The sequence below is a fragment of the Epinephelus moara genome, chromosome 5 (genome assembly GCF_006386435.1).
Source record: "Epinephelus moara isolate mb chromosome 5, YSFRI_EMoa_1.0, whole genome shotgun sequence".
Taxonomy (NCBI): Eukaryota; Metazoa; Chordata; class Actinopteri; order Perciformes; family Serranidae; genus Epinephelus; species Epinephelus moara.
The window spans coordinates 2,580,892-2,601,114 of NC_065510.1; the positions used below are offsets into that span (position 1 = coordinate 2,580,892).

The 20,223-nt window shown below is 41.1% G+C and overlaps 2 protein-coding genes across 4 annotated transcripts in view; both read right to left on the reverse strand.

Moving 5' to 3' along the window:
- Positions 1-1,145: 1,145 nt before the first annotated feature.
- Positions 1,146-13,723, reverse strand: LOC126389827 (E3 ubiquitin-protein ligase TRIM39-like). Of its 2 annotated transcripts, none has more exons than XM_050043754.1 (2): positions 13,655-13,723; positions 1,146-5,248 (listed from the first exon to the last, which is right to left on the reverse strand). In XM_050043754.1, exons 1-2 carry the CDS (start codon positions 13,658-13,660, stop codon positions 3,596-3,598), a joined length of 1,659 nt encoding a protein of 552 aa, XP_049899711.1. In that variant the 5' UTR covers positions 13,661-13,723; the 3' UTR covers positions 1,146-3,595. The 2 variants fall into 2 exon arrangements, with proteins under 2 accessions (XP_049899711.1, XP_049899712.1); XM_050043755.1 differs by lacking the exon at positions 13,655-13,723 and adding an exon at positions 9,872-10,150.
- Positions 13,724-13,872: 149 nt separating this feature from the next.
- The window catches only part of LOC126389837 (E3 ubiquitin-protein ligase TRIM21-like), a 9,905-nt gene continuing 3,554 nt past the window's right edge, over positions 13,873-20,223 (reverse strand). Inside the window, exons 1-2 of one of the 2 annotated variants that reach the window (XM_050043775.1) lie at positions 16,385-16,421; positions 13,873-15,449 (exon numbers count right to left, since the gene is read on the reverse strand). In XM_050043775.1, the coding sequence (XP_049899732.1) occupies positions 13,888-15,447 (1,560 nt within the window). In that variant the 5' untranslated portion in view covers positions 15,448-15,449; positions 16,385-16,421 and the 3' untranslated portion in view covers positions 13,873-13,887. Of the gene's footprint in view, positions 15,450-16,384; positions 16,422-20,223 lie in introns of those variants that run through there. The other variant, XM_050043774.1, reaches the window with a different exon arrangement.

Genomic DNA, 20,223 nt, shown 5'->3' on the forward strand with positions numbered 1-20,223 from the left:
TTTGTGTCATGGATGGATTGGGGTTCACAGTGTAGGTGGAAGCTGGCCAAGCTGCAGTCGACTGTTTGAGACAAAGAAACAACAAAACCAGTTATTTCTTAGTGAGTCATTACTGTGTTTCCAGCAGCTTTTTAGCAATCTGTTGCTGTTTTTAAAAGTTCGTTTGAGGCACCAAATGTGGATGTTTTGTAGCAACCTGTTGCCATTTTTCCAGTGACTTTTTAGGCACCAAAGCAGTTTTTTTTATTTTTTTTTTTTAACTGAGACTTGGCTGCTTCTCCTGCTGGGACAGTGCCTATTTCCGACCATAACCAAGTGGTTTTTGCGTTTAAACCTAACCAGGTCTACCACACTGTTGTGTAAAAGTGAAGTGTCAATATTTCCACCACTAACCACATCTGTGGTTAGCAGAAGCGTACAATGCCAACATTTTTACTGGCGTCTGAGTTGAACAGTTGCAATGAAGTGTTCATATTTTTATTAACAGATTTATGTGTACTGTGTTTCACCCAGATTGACATCAAGGCAAAGGGATAAGCACCTAAAGCACCTCTATGTGTACTTCCACTGCAGCTGTCTGACTCTCAGTGTAACCACGAAGTGCATTAAGTCGCTATCTGGACGCTCTATCATTCAAATAGTGCAGCAACCCACTCATAACTCATTACAGTTACATTTCCACTGTGCATATACGTTCATATGGTGGACATACAGACATTAATACATGATAATTGTACACAGTGCTATGCTAAAAAATTCACCTTGTCCACGTCTACCAAAGGTATAAGCACATAACTTCTTAAGTGCATGACTATCATATTATAGCAGTAATAGCAAGTGGAATTACACACAATACAAACTCTGTTACATCAGCATGGCCACATATTCCTGACTTTTACTAGTGCTGCACACACAACATCACATTTCAACCTCTCCTCGGGCTCAGAGACACAAAGGACAGTTACTTTCCCTTCCTCTGCAGCTCTCTGTGCCCACTGACAGTTACAGAAATGGAAGCCTTTGGGCCTTGGCCTAAAAAGATTTTATACAGTCATGAAAACTGAGTAAGTCGGATTGATTTTTACAGACATTTCTTTTATTATACATAAAAACTTACAGGTGAAAGTACAAAATCAACACATTCAGTCTTTTTGTTTTCCTTTATTGTTTATCTTCTTATAAGTATAAAATACACATCTTGTAATGTTATGTAGAAAATAAGACACAAAAAATAAATCTCAGATATTAACAGGAAATCTGTTGCCTGATGTCAGACAGAATTACCAACTTGTTAAACTTCTAAAGCCTACTTTACACTACATGGCTTAAGTGACCCAATTCCGATTTTTTCCTCTCAAGTGGCACAGATCGGATCTGTAACATGAACGTGTAAACAGGAAAAAAATGCATGATATCGGATACTGTCAGATCAGATTCAGGCCTCCATATGTGGAAATACATCGGATATGAATCAGATATCTGCCAATAAGTCTGTAATCTAAACAAACTGATCGGATATTTTCTGGCAATCCACGTCGTACGTCATGAATAATGCGACGACAGCGCATTTTGATGACGTGTTCATGAGCGAGGGAAAGGAAGGAAAGCCGAATAAATTGCACGTTAATCAAAAACTATGAACCAAAAAAGCACAATCTATCCCGAGTGAGACAAACTGCTTGATCCCCGTCTCCAGTGTACCAGCAGAGAACCTGCAGAACCGAATCAGTGAAAAAACACACTGACAAAAGTGCTGGACCGGAAGTGTCGCACAAAAAAACGGAAGCTGGCTGCGTTCTGTTTTGCCTCCGTGTCTCCGTGAAAAATAAGGTGAATAGAACATGAAAACAGCAGTCAGGAAAAAATCGGATATGGGCAACAAATCGGAATTGGGCATCAAGACATGGTAGTGTAAAGGCAGCCTAAGAGTCGGCAGATTCAAAGGTTCCAGACTCTTTTCATCTTACAGACTAACTTCTCAAATCAATACATTTAATTCAAATTAGCAGACAGGGTTTATGAATTGAATTTCCCGTAATGTGGGCTCAAGTAAAGGTTTGCATGTACTGTGCATATTGATATTCATGTGTAGACAGTTTGTTTCCATGTGATTTGTAACAGTGGTCTTACTGGTGGGTCTTTTATGGCTGGAGAGGTCAGTGTATCAATATTTGGAAGTTATTGTGGAGCTTCAGTGAGCAGTCAGTGAGATACTTCAGATAACAAGATTAAGGGTCTTTAGGCATGCCATCTGCTCTTTGGGGTTATACTTCATGCTAATCTGAGCTAAATGCTAACATCAGCATGCTATAATGCTTACATGTTGATGTTAGCATCTTACTTTAGCATGTTAGCATGCTTACATTTGCTAACTAGCAGTAAATACAAAGTCCAGCTGAGGCTGATGGGATTGTCAGTATTGGACACATCAGGATACATTTAGCTCATGAGTAAACTAAAATATAATGTTGTACATGATGTTGAATCAAGTCATATCAACAATGACTTTTTGATTTTATTCAATGGTAGAGTTCTTAATTTCAACCTGAGTCTGACGGGTCCTAAAAAAGCCCAAGAGGTTGGACCGGATTTGGTGATTGGCTGGGTCGGGTAGGGCTCGGGCAGTCTCTTTCAAAATAAATACACTATGTCTGTACAACAACATGAATTGATGTTTGTTTTCCTCCAACAACAAAAACATGTAGTTACAGGATGTGAACACCGCTTTCTCGGGTGAAAGTCAGTGTTTGTTGGATCTATCCACCAACCCTTCTGTCCACCCCAGTCAGACCTTCGGTGGAGTGGGACTGGGCTCGAAAAACAAGTTTTCTTCACAAATCCAAGGTAACATTGTGTTAACAGCCTAGTCTCACTCCGCAGTCACTAACTAGTGCTTGGTCAGTGACTTCTGGCATCAGGAAAAAGCCGTCCTTTCACATCGGCATGATATGTTGGCATGACACCAACAAAAGTTAAAGCGGCGCGAGTCTGAGTAGGGCTGGTGGGAGTGGTGGTGGGTTAGTCCAACAACCACCAACTTTCACCTAGGAGGCTGGTGTTCACTTTTCGTATGAATGTAAAGCCAAACTATATTCTTTTTTCTTAAACCCAACCAGGTGTGTTGGCAACATGTAACCATGTGCATTTGTTGTTGAAGGAAAAAAACAGCAATTTCTGGTGTTGAACTGACCTAGCGCATTTATTTTGAAAGAAACTGTATGCAAACTGTACATTTCCTGTGAAAACAGAAGTGTATTTTGAAAACAGACAGTGCAAGTAACAGGCTGAGGTTTACATAAATTATCATAACAAATCGTGCCATGGAGTTACAGTTGTTCATTTAAAAGTGCCACTGACCCCAAGTTTGTCAGCAGTTTGAAAAATGAATCTTCCTCTTTTTGGAAAGGGGAAGTTTATGAACACAGAAGGCTCATTTCCAAGAAAAGTCATGAGACATTTGAGCAAATTTTGTCAAGCTGAGTATGAAATAAACTCATAACTTGAGCTCAAATGTAAGTTTTGTGACAGTAGTCCACACCCATGTTTGTTATCTTGCATAATACTGAATCTTTTTGTCGATACTAAAGCTTTAAGTCTACTTAGTGTGATTTACACAAGGGATGATCAGAGGTGCAGAGTTTTTACCACCCTCATTTAGACCTGGGTTGAAGAATGGGAAGAGTTTCTCAGTGAAGTAGCAGCCAGTAAAGGAGTAGATAAGAGCTGCAGCATCTACGTCATAAAAGGAGACCACACCCTCCTCATAATCCACAAACACCCCCACCTTCTGAGGCTGAGACCTCAGAGAGAGACAAACATCAAGATCATCGAGAGCTTTGTACTCATTTCCATTCCTCAACCATACAGTCCAGTAACCATCCTGAGGGCTCAGTGTGACCAGTCCCTTCCTGTTGATCGACTCTTCGACCACTCCTAAATCCCATCCAGTCTTTTCTTTAACTCGAACCTCAAAGTAAGATCTGCCTGAAGAGAAACTCTGCTTTCCTAAGACACAAAGACCGGTAGAAAATCTCTCTGGGTTGTCTGGGAGATTTTTCTTCACATCACCATGATTCACTTCTTTCCCATCATCAGACAGTATAAGTTCAGGATGTGCTGTATCAGGATCAAGAGTCACATCCACTGCATACTGCTGGACCCTCTTCAGCTCAGCTTCAAGCAGCTTCTTTATCTCTTTACTGAGTGTCTCCTCCAGCTGAGACACAGCTCTCACCACAGTCCCCTCATATGAAGGAGGATGGATATTGATCTCTGTCCAGTCCTTGGTGGGTGGAGCAACGTTCAAGGACTGGATGCTTTGGAGAAGATGGAGGTGGTCTTCAGAGTATGAGAGCTGCTTCACCTCAGTGCTTCTCTTCATCAGCTCAAAGATTTCCTGTTTCAGCTCTTTGGTAAAAGCTTCGGCCTGATTTTCTGTTGTTCTGTGCTTCACTTGAATTGTGTCCATGAGTTCATTCAGTTTTCGCTCAGCACACTCTATCAGAGCAGTGAAGACCTGAACACCTTCTGCTATCTCTCTATTTGCATTTTCCTCACTGAGGCTGACTGACCGTTTGATCTCCTGAATCTTCAGTTGTCTCTTCTGGATCATCTGCTGAATTTTTGCCTCTGTCTTCCCCAGCTCAGCCTTCTTTTCTTCACAAGCTTCTTTCAGAGGAACAACATCATGTGTCTTGTGGTCTAAAACAGTGCAGAGCATGCAGACACATGTCTGGTCGGTCTTGCAGAACAGCTCCAGAGGTTTATCGTGCTTCGTACACATCCTGTCTTCCAGGTTCTCCACAGGGTCCATCAGCTGATGTCTTTTCAGGCCTGATATTGTCAGATGAGGCTCCAGGTGAGTCTCACAGTAGGAGGCCAGACACACCAGGCAGGACTTCAGGGCCTTCAGTTTGGTTCCAGTGCAGACGTCACAGGGAACTTCTCCTGGTTTGGCAGCTTGTTGCTGTGAGCTGCTGCTGCTGGCTTTCTGTTGAGCTGACTGTCTGAACTGAGCGACCATCTCAGAGATGAAAGTGTTGACTCGCAGCTCAGGTCTTGTTCTAAAAACCTTTTTACACATCGGACACAGATATTGGTTTTCAGTATCCCAGTGTTGAGTGATGCAGTTTTTGCAGAAGTTGTGTCCACATGATGTGGTGACTGGATCAGTGAACACATCCAGACAGATGGAGCACAGAAACTGATCTTCAGACAGCGAACTGCTGGCAGTGGCCATATCTACACACTGAGATCAAAAGAGAAAGTTATTCAGACGTTATTAAGAACACAAATAGTGAGGGTCCATAGCACAAAAATAGAATATAAATATAGATAATAAAAGTTAAAAAAAAAAACATAACATAAAAAAAAAAAAAAAATTGCAGAATTCTTGCTTTTTGTGGTAATGTTTTACAATGCACAAAACTGGTGTACTGTTTTTGAAAAAGTGGGTTTTAAAATGATCATAGGACAATAGCTTTTTTATCAACAATTTTAATCAGCACCCATTTGAACACAATAATTACGGAGCAATTAGGCTGTATTAGCAATGCATTCTATGTAGAAAATCCATTCCATCCATCTGGCAGATAAAATGTATTGCACAATTACCCATAATCCCTTTGATAACCTTATTGTTATGAATTTATGTGTTCATATGTGTTGACAGATGACATGAACAATACTGACTATCTCGTTACTATTCCATGTTCTGCTGGGAAATCTTTGGTCCTGGCATTCATGTGGATGCCACTTGAAACACTTCACTCATTCAAACACCGTTGCGGACCATGTCCCCACCCTCACGGCAATAACTCTCCTCAATGGCAGTGCCCCCCCTCCAGCAGAGCATGCACCCTGCCTCACAACAAACAATGCTCAGAAATTGCTTGAGGAACATGACAAAGAGTGAAGGCATCAACCTGGCCTCCAAAATCCCCAGATCCCACTCTGATTGAGCATCTGTGGGATGTGCCAGTACTCCACCTCACAACCGACAGGTCTCAAAGGATCCACCTCCAACACCCCAGTGCCAGACTCCAAAGCACACCCCCAGAGGTCCCGTGTCCACGTTTTGACATGTCAGAGCCAAGTCTGATCCAAACAGGCCCCGCTGTGGATCAGGGTACCTCTGGGGTACTGCCACGTCCCATGAATGCTCAATCAGATTGGGATCTGGGGAATTTGGAGGCCAGGTCGATGCTTTGAGCTCTCTGTCATGTTCTTCAGACCATTCCTGAGCCGTTTTTGCAGTGCGATATAGCGCATTGTTCTGATGGGGGCCACTGCCATCAAGGTGCATTGTTGCCATGAGGGGGGGTGTACTTGGTCCACAACAGTGTTTGGATGGGTGGAGCACATCAAGTAGCATCCATATGAATACCAGGAACCAAAAGTTTCCCAGCAGACTATTGCGTTGTAACAATATGATCAATGTTAATCACCTCGACCGCCAGTGGTTTTAATGTTTTGGCTGACTGGTGTATACATGACTGTGGTCTGCACAGTGAACACAAGAAGTTTGTGGGGCTCAAGTCCCACAAGTGTTTTCTATCTGGGCAAGCTACACAGTGGTATTAGCTAATGAGCTAATGAGCTAATGAGTGGCCCTTTTGTTTTTGTTTTTTTAAACTTTGTTTATTAGAACACATCACATCATGTTACATAAAAATCTTGCATGGATAAATGTGTGATCAGTTTTTGAACCAATGAGCGGCCCTTTTGGACTCTGCAGATTTTCCACAGATTATAGGCATAAAGCTCAGAATGTTGTCACTGTCCCCTCCACCTCCTTGTGCGTGTGTGTTGTATTCAGTCGGTGTTAAAATCAAAGTTAGTGAGAAGAAATGTCAAAAATAAGATTTACTGTTAATAGATTGTTAATAGATTACAGTGTTAACTTTGGCAGCTATTTTAGACTAGTCTTAGTCTTGAGACGAAAATGCTTATTAATTTTAGTCACAATTTAGTCATTTTTATCCTTCGTAGTTTTAGTCAACGAAAACTCATGATATTTTTATCATTACTTTTAGTCATTATGTTTGCTGGAGTCAACCAGCCTGTTGCTCATGCGGCATTTGAAGGTAATTGCAAGCATGGCTGTTCTCAGCTTTCAGTGTCTTATAATCCACCACTAACATTTTCTTTATGTCTCGTTTGGTCAGTGAAAATGAAACATAGATTTCGTCTTCGTTTTTATTATCAGATCTATTTTTAGCTTTTTATCGTCTCGTTTACGTCATGGAAAAAAGTTCTCTCTGCTTCATATTGAACCTTCCATTGTAATGGCCAAGTGTCCCACATTTTGTTGATTGACTTTTCTAACAAATTTTTACATTTATTCTTGAAGTACTCAAGTAGGCCTACACAACTCCTCAGTAACATCAGTGTTGGGGTGTGTGAGCTTTTATTTAGTTTTACATCTATGTGAGTGTTGTCTGCCTGGTGTGTTTTGGTTTTTGTCTGCATATGCCTTTCCCTCCCTCTCTCTTATTCTCCTGCTGTCAGCACACCGACTCTCCATTTGCAGTCAGCACACCAGATCTACATCCATAATCAGCACACCGGTCCTCTGTAAAATGTGGTGTTCCCCAGGGATCAATCCTCGGGCCATTGTTATTTCTTATTTATATCAATGATTTGTCCAATGTATCAGATCAGCTATCCAAAATTTTATTTGCTGACGATACTAGTTTGTTTTATTCCCATAGAAATCCTAATGTAATTATGAAAGTTGTCAATGAAGAGTTAGACAAAATCTCCAAATGGTTCAAAATCAATAAATTGTCACTAAACATTAAGAAAACAAATTTTATTCTGTTTAGTTACAATCACAAGAAGCTCACCGAGAATATAACAGTGTTGATTGATAATGTTTCAATAGCTAATGTTGAATCAACTTATTTTCTTGGTGTACTAATTGATAAAAACCTATCCTGGAAGCCTCACATTTCATTTATTTCATCTAAAATTGCAAAATTTGTTATCTTTTAAACACAAAAGTTTCCCTCAACCTTTATTATTCTATGATTTATCCCTTTATCAGTTACTGCAACATTGCTCCAAGAAGTCATTCATTACCTTTGTTTCGTAAATTTGGCATCCTCAATATTTATCAGATTAATAAGCTCCAAATGACTCAATTTGTATATGGTTCTTTAAATAAAACACTTCCTACTTTCTTTCACAATTTCTTTTCCCCAAACAATCAATTTCACAATTATTTAACCCGAAAAGCATCCCAGCTCCGACCTCCTCAATCGCGAACTATTTCATCCCAATTTAAGATCTCTCACAGAGGTTCCAGGTTATAGAATTCTCTTCCTCCCCACTTTGTTAAACTTTCTTATGAATCATTTAAAAAAATCTGTAAAACATTTCTTGCTATATCAATAACAATGACCTGTTCTCTGTATCTTTGTGTGTGTGAGGGTGTGAGTGTGAGTGTGATATCATGCCTTTATGTACATGACAATGTTTAATTTAATGTTTATCTAGGGAAGTCCTCTTGTCAAGCCCCTTGAGGGTTTTTGGACCTCCTTGCATGTTCCCCATTGTTCTTTTTTTTTTCTTCCTAAAAAGAAGTTCTTATATCACCGACTGTAAATTGTTTTAATGGTAATTGTATTACTGATTGTCAGTTTTTTTATGGTAATTGTAATGTTGACTTTTTTTGTTTTTTTTTTAAAAATATGTGCTAAATAAACAAAATAAATAAATAAATAAGCCATTCCTCTCCACAGCAGATACTCAGTGCCAGCGAATTTTGTTAGTTTTGTCTGCCTGCCTTGAAGATTCATACCTGTTCTCCTCTCACCAGAAATGCCAGTCAGCCAGCCACGCCTTTATTTCCAGTGGATTAGATTACTGCAATAGTCTGTAAGTAGGCCTTTTAAAACAAGCTGTTCATCAACTTCAGCTTATTCAGAGTGCTGCTGCTCGGGTCCTAACAAAAACTAGGAAATATGACTTCATTACTCCAGTCCTAAAATCCGCACGTCAGTTACCTGTCACTCAGAGAATTGATTTCAATATCTTGCTGCTTGGGTATGAATCACTCTGTGGCTCAGCACCCAGATATATCTCTGACATGCTTGTGACATATGAACAATCTGAGGCCGGCCAACTGACCGCCCCAAGAGTTAGAACAACACGTGGTTAATCAGTGTTTTGTTATCATGCAGCACAAACCTGGAATAACCTCCCAGATGACGTTAGACAGACCTGACTCGGAACACTTTTAAGTCGAGGCTAAAACTGTTTCTTTTGTACACTGCCTGCTCCACCCTGAAATGACTGCAGCTCATTTATAAACTTGATTTTGAATCATTTTAAATAATGTTTTTATCTCTGCTAGTTTTAATGGTGATTTTTTAAATTGTAAATCATGTAATCTTTTATATCTTCCTTCTTTTATTGTAAATCTGTACCCTTTGTTATGTTTCATATCTTATCGCTCTGTAAAGCTGCCCTGATGTATAAAATGTGCCATACAAATGAAGCTGCCTCGCTTTGCTTTGTTCCCCCAAAATGATTTTATTGCACCTGGAATCACCTGATTTGCATTACTTAAACACATTAAAAGATGTTACTTGTTTTGTTGCCCTGTAACAACAGTTCTGCACCCCTTAATTATTTTATGTCAGTAATCACAGTTACATCATTGTACCTGGAACTATTCTGAGATTATGTTATTTTTTTAGATTTTTTAAGTGTATTACCCTATTTGTTAGAAAGTTTATTGTACTTTTTTGCAAAACTTTTTGATCACTGAGGCGTGAAATTTAAAAAAAAAAGTGGAACTTTCTGAGTAAAGAAAAGGAAGAAAAGCTGAAGTTTTGCTGAGGTAATTATTATCAGCTGTACTCACCGGTGTTGAGTGGACACTCTGCTGAGAAAGTCTTGATAAACTTTATTTTTCGTCTTTAGACAGAAACATGTCTTGCTTGCAGCCTGCAGTCCCTCTGACAAATACTGAGTTTCATTTCAGGAGTGTGACGTTTAAGTTCTCCCTGATTTCTTCCCTGGTGTTGCTCCGCCTGCTCTGTGGGTAAGGGTTCCTGTCCGGTGTCTGCTGTGTACATAATTATAACAGCATATAATACATAGTTTGGGCACAAGACGAATATTCAGGGAGCAATGCAACCTGTGGCTTTTGTACCTTTCTTTTTGAATGTTTTTTTCTTGTGTTTTTCTACAGCAGTAAATTCTTACAACAAGAGACAGGTTGTCTTTATTCTCAATGCTACAATCTTGTCATCGGCCAAAGTTCAACTCAGCTTTAATAAAGTCTGCTCAGTTTTATTTCATTTTTTTTTTTTTAAAAATGACACTTTATGTTTGAGCAAAACCACATCTTGGATTTTTTGGCCATGACTCACAAACCTTGTGACAAAAGCAAAAGGAAAAGGAAAAAGGAAGTGAAACATTTCTCAGCATAACAAGTTCTCATGATCATTAAAGACATAATATAATAGGCCTATGATAATATACAGGGCAGCTGGACCATCAGAGTTAAACATGCTGTTACTCCCAGTGTGGTTTACAGGCCATTTCATACAAGGACAAACTAACAACTGAATGTGTTACTAATTTGACAAAACAATCACAACTGAAATAATAATAATACTTAATAATACATGGATATGCTCAGCCTCAACAGGACATGTTTGAGGCGTGTAACTCTCTCAGCAACTTCCGGGGACAAATATTGAAAGGTTTTTTTTTGCATATTTGTAAACGCACCGTAACACCTGATTTTTTAACATCACCATCTTTGGTATCCCACCACCAAATTGCAAGTTCACAACTCTGCAGGCAGGTGCTGTAGTGTTTGCTTCACTGGTGGCTCGCAGACTTATTCTTTCTAAGTGGAAGTCAAATAAAGCCTCATCATTCTTACAGTGCTTAAAGGAGTTGCTCTCTCTTCTGGTTGGGAGAGAGTTACTGCCTCAAAGGAGGGAGGTCAAGTAATTCAGGGTCTTGTTCACAAGTGAGGGTAGAATGGAGCATGAGATGGATCGGCGGTTTGGTGAGGCTTCTGATGTTATGGGAGCACTTTCGTGGAGAAGAGGAAGCTGAGCCAGAAGGCGAAGCTTTCGATTTACTGGTCCATCTACATCCCAACCCTCACCTATGGGCATGAGCTCTGGGTAGTGACTGAAAGAATGAGATCACAGATATAAGTGGCCGAAATTAGTTGGGGGAGGAGTCAGACATCTGGAGGGAGCTCGGAGTAGAGCCGCTGCTCCTTTGCGTCGAAAGGGGTCAGTTGATGTGGTTCAACATCTGATCAGGATCCTCCTGGGCGCCTCCTGCTGGAAGTGTTCCAGTCACGTCCCACTGGTAGGAGGCCCCGGGGCAGACCCAGAACACACTGGAGGGATTATATATATCATCTGGCCTGGGAACACCTTGGGGTCCTCCAGGAGGAGCTGGAAATTGTTTCACTGACAGACATATAATAAGTTCTCACTTTCTGGCAGCAGCAGCTGAGATTAGCTGTCTTTAACACATTTCTTGTGTTATCAAACAGTGGTCCATATCCATCAGCAGTAAAAGAGCAACATGATGATTCTCTAGAAGCCTGTTTTGACCAGGTAATAACATGCGTTTTGAGTGATCACTTGTGATCACAAGTGTACAGGGCTAAATAGAAGTCTAAACAACCTGTAAGACTCATTGTCAGACGTGCAGGAACTTTTGAGGCTCAGTGGCAACCCATCCAAAATTCAAAACACCCAGGTCCCACACAATATCACTAATAACTTCTGTTACCCTTCTCCAGCCAAGTCAAGAGCCTCAGTGTCATACTTTCATTCCAACTCCACCTAATAAACATTACCCAGACTACATTCTTCAGCCTCCGTAACATCTCCAGACTCTGCCCATCACTGTCCCAGTCCAGCATCTTGTATTGACTATTGTAACTCAGTTCTCTCTGGCCTTCCCACCAAACTCATCAACAGGCTTCAAACCATTCAAAACTCTGCTGCCTGGATCATCACCCGCACCAAATCATCCGACCACATCACCCCCATTTTCATCCAGCTGCACTGGCTCCCTGTTCAGTACTGGATTGACTACAAAAACCTTCTGCTCACCTTCAAAGCCCTCTGCAACCAAAATCCCCCCTTATCTCTTTGACCTTCCTCCAGGAATACAACCCTCCCCCCAGTATTACTGACTTTATCCCAGCAACAATATGTGTCTGCCCATTTCATGTCTCTTGTTCTGTTTGTTATTTTATGCTCTGTAAGGTGACCTCAGCTGTTTCGAAAGGCGCCTTTTAATGAATGTTGTTGCATTGTACAATGCAGTCTGTTGATGACACATCCTTGATGACAGTGGTTCGGATCAAAACTGGTGGGACACAGGCTGGTTCGCTTTAGTACCAAGGTTCCAAAAGTCCTGAAGGGAACCATTGAGGCATTCACATAATATTACATGACATTAAGATATTTTGATCTCGAGACAGCAGATTTCAGACAACGTCATGAAAGCTGACTGAAAAGGTTGAGTATATTTTAATGTTAATAGTTACAGCTCAAATGAAAATGGATACAAACTCAGTGAAGCAGGCTGTCAGTATGTTACAAAGTCAAAAACCAAATATAAAGAAGCCATTTTTACTATAATCACAGGAAATAAAAAAAATAAAGAAATCAACATGTAATGTAAAAAGCTGAGATAGATAGTTATAGCCAGCTTCTGGTGCTGATGTACGCAGATGATATAATTCTTATATTTACAACGACACAAGGTTTATAGACAGACTGTATGTGTGAGAAATTAAAGTAAAAGGCTAATCGTGATAAAACTAAAATTTTTGATAACAGAAAAGCAAAAAAAACAGAAGCAAATTGAAGTTTTTGTGCAATGAAGAGAAGATTTTGAGATTTTTCACTGCCTCATTATGAATTCTAATGGTTCATTCAGGACCGCTATTGAGGAGCTGCATAAACAAGCTTCTAATGCAATGTTTGCCATTCTCTCTAAGTGTAGAAAATTTGATTTACCTGTAGATGTCACACTTGATGTTTTTGACAAACTGGATACACCAGTTATGTTGTTCTCATTTGAAGTGTGGCAGTTTGAAAGAATAGATATAATGGAAAAACAGCATTCAAATTTCTAAAATAGACCCTAAAAGTTAAAATGACAGCCTGTCATAATATGGTCTATGGGGAGTAAGGAAGATACCTACTCTGTACTGTAGTTAAAAAGAGAATTATTTGCCACTGAGGGAGGCTGATAGAGGGTAAATAACTAGTATCTGCTCAGCCTGAATAATATGGGTGTATATCAGTGTTAATTTTGTTGTTGATAAAAACTATGATGAACATTTTTCCATGACAAAAACAAGACGATGACGAGCTAAAAACAGATCTTGATTTTTTTTAAAAAGTAAGACAAAATCCATGTTTCATTTTTGCTGACAAGATGTGATGAAAATGTTTGTGGTGGACTATTGGACATTGAAAGCCGAGAATGGCCATGCTTGTAATTATCTTCAAATGCTGCGTGAAACTCCACCCGTTAAAGTCAAGTGTTGCACTCCTTTAGAAAAAGACAGGTAGGGGGAAGCGAGAGGGGAAAAAACAGTCACAGTCTGCTTCCCTCCCTCAGCTGCTCCTGGTAAATTTCCACTCACCTGCATTCTGACTGCCAGTCACATCCATCTCATCAAGGCAACTCTGCCCACCTGCTCAACACACCCGATACAATGTAAGGCAGCACGCAACAGTCCTCAGTCCCATATTTTTGTATCTTATGAACAGAGATATTGATTATTATCATTTGTGATGAGTGAAGAATAAAATAAATAGGATAGTGAATCAAATTGTGGGTCTGGAGTTTTAACTGTAAAAAAAATAAATGATCAGTCTACATATGAGAGAGAACCAATGGGGCAGAGTTTTTGCCACCCTCATTTAGACCTGGGTTGAAGTATGGGAAGAGTTTCTCAGTGAAGGAGCAGCCAGTAAAGGAGTAGATAAGAGCTGCAGCATCTACGTCATAAAAGGAGACCAGACCCTCCTCATAATCCACAAACACCCCCACCTTCTGAGGCTGAGACTTCAGAGAGAGACTAACTGGAATGTTATTAAGGGCTTTGTACTTATTTCTTTTCCTCAACCATACAGTCCAGTAACCATCCTCAGGGCTCAGAGGGATGTCTTGCTTCCTGTTGACCGACTCTCTGGCCACTCCAAAGTCCCAGTTAGTCTTTCCTTGAACTTGAACCTCAAAGTAAAATTTGCCTGAAGAGAAACTCTGCTTTGCTAAAACACAGGGATTGAGAGAAAATCTCTTTGGGTTGTTTGGGAGATTCTGCTTCACATCTCCAGGATATACTTTCTTTCTGTCACCAGACAGGATGAGAGCAGGATGTGCTGTATCAGGATCAAGAGTCACATCCACTGCATACTGCTGGACCCTCTTCAGCTCAGCTTCAACCAGCTTCTTTATCTCTTTACTGAGTGTCTCCTCCAGCTGAGACACAGCTCTCACCACAGTCCCCTCATATGATGGTGGACAGATGCTGACCTTTGTCCAGTCCTTGGTGAGTGGAGCAGCTTTCACTGTTGGGAAGCTTCGGAGGAGGTGGAATTGATTTTCAGAACGTGAGAGCCGCTCCAGCTCAGTGCTTCTCTTCATCAGCTCAGAGATTTCCTGTTCCAGCTCTTTGATGAAGCCTTCTGCCATTTTTGTTGTTGTTTTCTGTTTTGCTTTGATCGTGTTAATGAGATCGACCTGGCCTCTCTCAACAGATCTCTTCAGAGCAGTGAAGACCTGAACACCTTCTGCTATCTCTCTGTCTGCGTCTTTGACACTGAGGTTAATGGAGTGTTTGATCTCCTGAATCTTCAGTTGTCTCTTCTGGATCATCTGCTGAATTTCAGCCTCTTTCTTAGCCAGCTCAGCCTTCTTTCCTTCATATCCTCCTTTCAGAGGAACAACATCATGTGTTTTGTGGTCTGAAACAGTGCAGAGCATGCAGACACATGTCTTAGGATCGATCAGCTGATGTCTTCTCAGGCCTGGCATTGTCAGATGAGGCTCCAGGTGAGTCTCACAGTAGGAGACCAGACACACCAGGCAGGACTTCAGGGCCTTCAGTTTGGTTCCAGTGCAGACGTCACAGGAAACTTCCTGTTTATCACATTGTTGCTGTGAGCTGCTACTGCTGGCTTTCTGTTGAGCTGACTGTTTGAACTGAGCGACCATCTCAGAGATGAAAGTGTTGACGTGCAGCTCAGGTCTTGTGATAAAAACCTTGTTACACATTGGACACTGGCACCTGTTGCTGGTATTCCAGTGTTTATTGATGCAGTTTTTGCAGAAGTTGTGTCCACATGGTGTGCTGACAGGATCAGTGAACACATCCAGACAGATGGGGCACAGAAACTGATCTTCAGATGGCAGATAGTTTGCAGCAGCCATATCTACACACAGAGAAGAAAAGTGAATGATTATTGCTTATATGGCATAATATCTGTCATTACACAAAAACAGTGTAGTGTTTTTAAAACTGTGTGGCATAAAATATTCATGAGACAGTAGCTTTATTATAAAATAATATAATTAACATACTAATTAGGGCAATAAAATGAAAAAGTGCTTTAACCCTTTGACCACAGTAAAGCAATTAAAAAGTGCCATAAAACTGAACAACATGCCTCCCAGTTTTATGACTTCATGAATAACAGGTATGCAAGAAGCAAACTGAAGTGGTTACTTGGATGTTCACAGCAGTAATGGGTTAAAACTGGCTCAATCCAGACAATGCAATTTACAAATCTACACTACATTGTGGCCAGTGCAAAGAACAGAAGCTGGTGGGTCACTACATCTAAAAATTAGACTAGTGATATTGATTTGTCACCCCGTACGTTACTGTACCACAAATAACCTCATGGTAAAAAGAAGCGAGGCTGTTACCCCTCTTAGTTTTCTTGTTTTGTTTCCCCACAGTTACATTATTGTACCTGGAGCATTATATTATTTGTGTTGGTTACAAATATTAAATAATGTTTACCGCACAAACCAGGATTCTTGTTTTCTCTTTAACAACACTTCTGCACCTTTTATTTATCTAATGCCATCATTGAATTATTTTAACACTGTGATCAATTTACAGAAACCTCTTCATTCCCCATCTGTTATCGATTTTATTCATAGACTTGTTTTTTCTCCCCTTAATAACATTACTGCACCTGAGACTATTTTCAGTTTACTTTTCATTTCAGTGCATTACCTTATTTATGGGCTGCTAGTTTAACATAGTAAAACATGTTTATGTAAGAATCTTTTAGCAAAACTTTTTAATTGCTATCATAGTTGGTTTGTTGAAATAGTAACTATTATTCGCTGCACTCACCAGTGTTGAACGTTGACTCTGTCGTGCTACTGAGAAAGTCTTTATACACTCGCGCCTTTTGACAGCACCACCTGCAGCTCTGAGAGACATCCTGTTTCAATTCTGCACTGTGACGTTGAAGCTCTAGTGTTGCTCCGCCTTCTGTTGGTTTGCTTTTGTGTTAATTATCATACAGTATAAAACTAAAGGTTTGGCACAAAACTGATTTAAGATTAGGGAGCAAAGCATCATATGTGTCTGGCTTTTGTGAGTTGTCATTTCTTTTATTCTTTTTTTTATTTTGTATTTTCACAGCAGTCCATCGCACATTTATTTTTAAAACAAGAGATAATTCAATTCAATTCAATTCAATTCATACTTTATTAAAGACACATCTCAAGGAGAGGTCCATAGCACAGAGCAAGACAAACAACATACACAATTTAAAACAGATAACAACAATACACAATAAAACAGTGATGTACAGAAAATAAAATATAAGAGTCACACACAAGTATACAGGCAAGATCGCCAGTGACTCCACATCTTAGACGTGAACCTGACTGAGCTGAGTGCAGGGTCAGTTAGGCATGAAATAATACAATTTAATGAGTTCGATATTCTACATATGAATCTATACATCAGATTCCGTATCACTGCAGCACAGGTAGGGACCCCAACACTAGCAAACATATGACTTGCACTGCAGCTTCTTGGAGCCTTAAGCAGCAACCTCATACAATCATTGTAAGCCACAGTGAGTCTCTGCATGCTGCTTTTCTTGTATCGACACCACAAGTGGGCAGTATAAAGAGAAGTACAGAATGCTTTAAACAGACAAATCTTTATATCCACTGAGCACACGCTGAATTTGCGCAACAGCATGTTTGCTTGAGCATACATTTTTCGACATTGTCTATGAATATCCTTGTCATCAGCGAGATCATTTGTCATGTAGTGACCGAGATATTTCACCTCATCACACTCTGTGAGGGCTGAGTCTGACAGAAAAAAATCAGGAAAGATTGATCGTCTGTCCTCCCTACTACGGACAATCATCACATTGCTTTTCTTTGCATTATACTTAATGTCACATTCAGTACCATACTGTGAACATATCCTCAACAGGTGCTGGAGACCAGCACTATATGGACAAAAGATAACAAGATCATCAGCATACATTAAGTGAAGATAAATTATCTTCATAATCCTCTTTCCAGTAATCTCATCACCAGTCAAAGTTCAGCTCAACTTTAATATAGCATAGGTGTATGTGACCAGAGGGCGAGGACTGGTACCACTGCAGATGATCCTCTCTACCAATTTGACACGAAGGGGACAGCAGAGACAAGGTTTCCAAGTAATAACAATAATGTTTATTAAATATATGATTAAAAAACAAGATGTAAAAAAACAGTATTTGTTGGCAACCATAAAAACTTACGTGACAGTTGTAGGCGAAGCTAAAACTTGAACATACACAAAACAAAATGTGGCTGTGTAAGTTAAGAAGTAGTAGTCAGGGGGGAGGGTCCGCTTCCACAGTCAGTTCGGTTCGTTTGGAGTGGGGTGAACACTCATTTGAACTCTGGTGCGGACCGAATGATTGAACCCTGGTTCGCTTGAAAACTGGGGGTCTCTGTTCACTTGCAAGTGAACCCTGGTGTGGTTCACTTGTAGTGGGAAATGCAAACGGACTATCCAGTGAACCAAAGAGAGGAAGTGACGCAGAGCGCAGTGCATTTTGGGTAGACAAAAAACAAAGCCAACAGCATGAACTGGGAGAAGCAGAGGTAAAAAAGAAAAAGTTGAAAAATGTCTCGTGGGCAGATGTGGAGTAGTGAGGAGGTGCAGGCGCTTATTGATATATTGATACTTGGTGTTGCTCTATTGTTTTGTGGTGACCAAGCCGGCTGAAGGGGATGGATTTCCGTTATCGGTCCTGGCCAATCGATGAGCCAGGTTTTCTTCCTCATGCTTTTTTTCTTCCTGGTAAGTGGTTGTTTCGGGCAATACCACCCCCAAATGAGCAGCTATTGTAATTGTGTGACGTTGTCCAGGTGGTTTGGTCCGCTTTAAAAAGTGCAGTGTGAAAGTGAACCGAACCAAATGAAGGTGTGAAATTTTTCGGCATTCCTGGCCCAATCGAAGCGAGTCCTGCGGATGATCCTGGTGTGAATGCTCCCTAAGAAGCTCATCATCTGGATCTTGGTTGTTTGGTCCTGGACAGTGGCTCTGATGCTCACCAGTCCTCGGCCCCCCTCACTACGCTTAGGGTACAGTCTCAGGGTGCTGAAACCCTCCATGCATTGTGAGAAACTTCCTTGTCTTGATATCAGTGGCCTCTATCTCCTCCTTTGGCCAGCTTATTATACCAGTGGGGTATCTGATGACTGGCAGTGCGTACATGTTGATGGCTCGGACCTTGTTCTGACCATTCAGCTGACTTCTCAGGACCTGCCTTACTCTGTGTAGATATTTGGCATTGGCTGACTTCCTTGCGGCCTCCTTGTGGTTCCCATTTGCCTGCAGGACCCCAAGATACTTGTAGCTGTCCTGAACACCTGCAATGCTGCCCTCTGGTAAATCAACCCCCTCGGTTCTGATCGTCTTCCCTCTATTGGACTCCATCCGACCACACTTATCTAGTCCAAATGACATCCCTATGTCCTTGCTGTAGATCCTGGTGAGGTGGATCAGTGAGTCTATATCTCGCTCACTCCTGGCACACAGCTTGATGTCATCCATGTAGAGGAGGTGACTGATGGTTGCTCCACTCCAGAACTGGTATCAGTAGCAACTCTTCGTGATGATCTGACTGAGGGGGTTCAGGCCTATGCAGAACAGTGGCGGGGACAGTGCATCACCTTGGTGTATGTTGCATTTGATGGTACCTTGTGCATTTGGCTTTGAGTTGGCCTCCAGACAACAACATCAGAGAGAAGGAACCCGAAAAGGTGGAGAAGTATCAAGGGTTGAAAGAACAACTGGAGCAGATGTGGAAGGTCAAAGTTGACGCGGCCCCTGTGGTAGTAGGAGCACTCGGGGCAGTGACCCCCAGACTGGGAGAGTGGCTCTGGCAGATTCTGGGAACAACATCTGAAGCCTCTGTCCAGAAGTGTGCAGTCCCAGGAACAGCTAAGGTACTAGCCTGGAAATCCAGACTCAAATCTAGAAAGATTTAGAGTCTGGCCCTCACCGATACACCCATCCTACCCAAGGGACGGCACTAACTGAGGCATATTAAATGCCGCCGCACGCAGTTGGAAAGCACGATAGCCAATCAGAGCAAAAAACAAGGTGACATATTCATTGCACTAAGCCCCGTTTGTTTGCCGACCAGTGGGGCTAACTGATATATTATGCTTTTGCTGTATCCCGTCGGCAAAATGGCAAAAAAACGTCCTTCCTGGAAGCGAAGGCTTCTAGGGCAGTCTTCTGTTCCTCTCTCAAGGAGAAAGATAAGTGTAGTTGGCTTAGTATTTCTTCCAAAGCTAAATTGAATGGTCCTTCGGCAGCTGCCATCTTGGCTGTTTACTTTTCGACTCCTACAGCGCTGTCCTCATCATGTTATGCCCGCCCAGAGCCCGCCTCTGTCAGATAGACTGATCTGATTGGTCGGATGGCGATTCAGCGGGCTCTGCTTGTCGGGGTCAGATCCCGGTGTGGTGCAAATTCGAATTTGCTGGGGGCGGGGCATACATATATATATATATGTGTGTGTGTGTGTGTGTGTGTGTTAGAGATTTCTGTCTGAACCCGACAGTCATTCTGTTTTGTTATGTCCGAAACTGAACCGAGCCCGACATTATTTAATGACTAAAGCACTGAGTTTGTGTCACACAGTTGTTATGGTTACA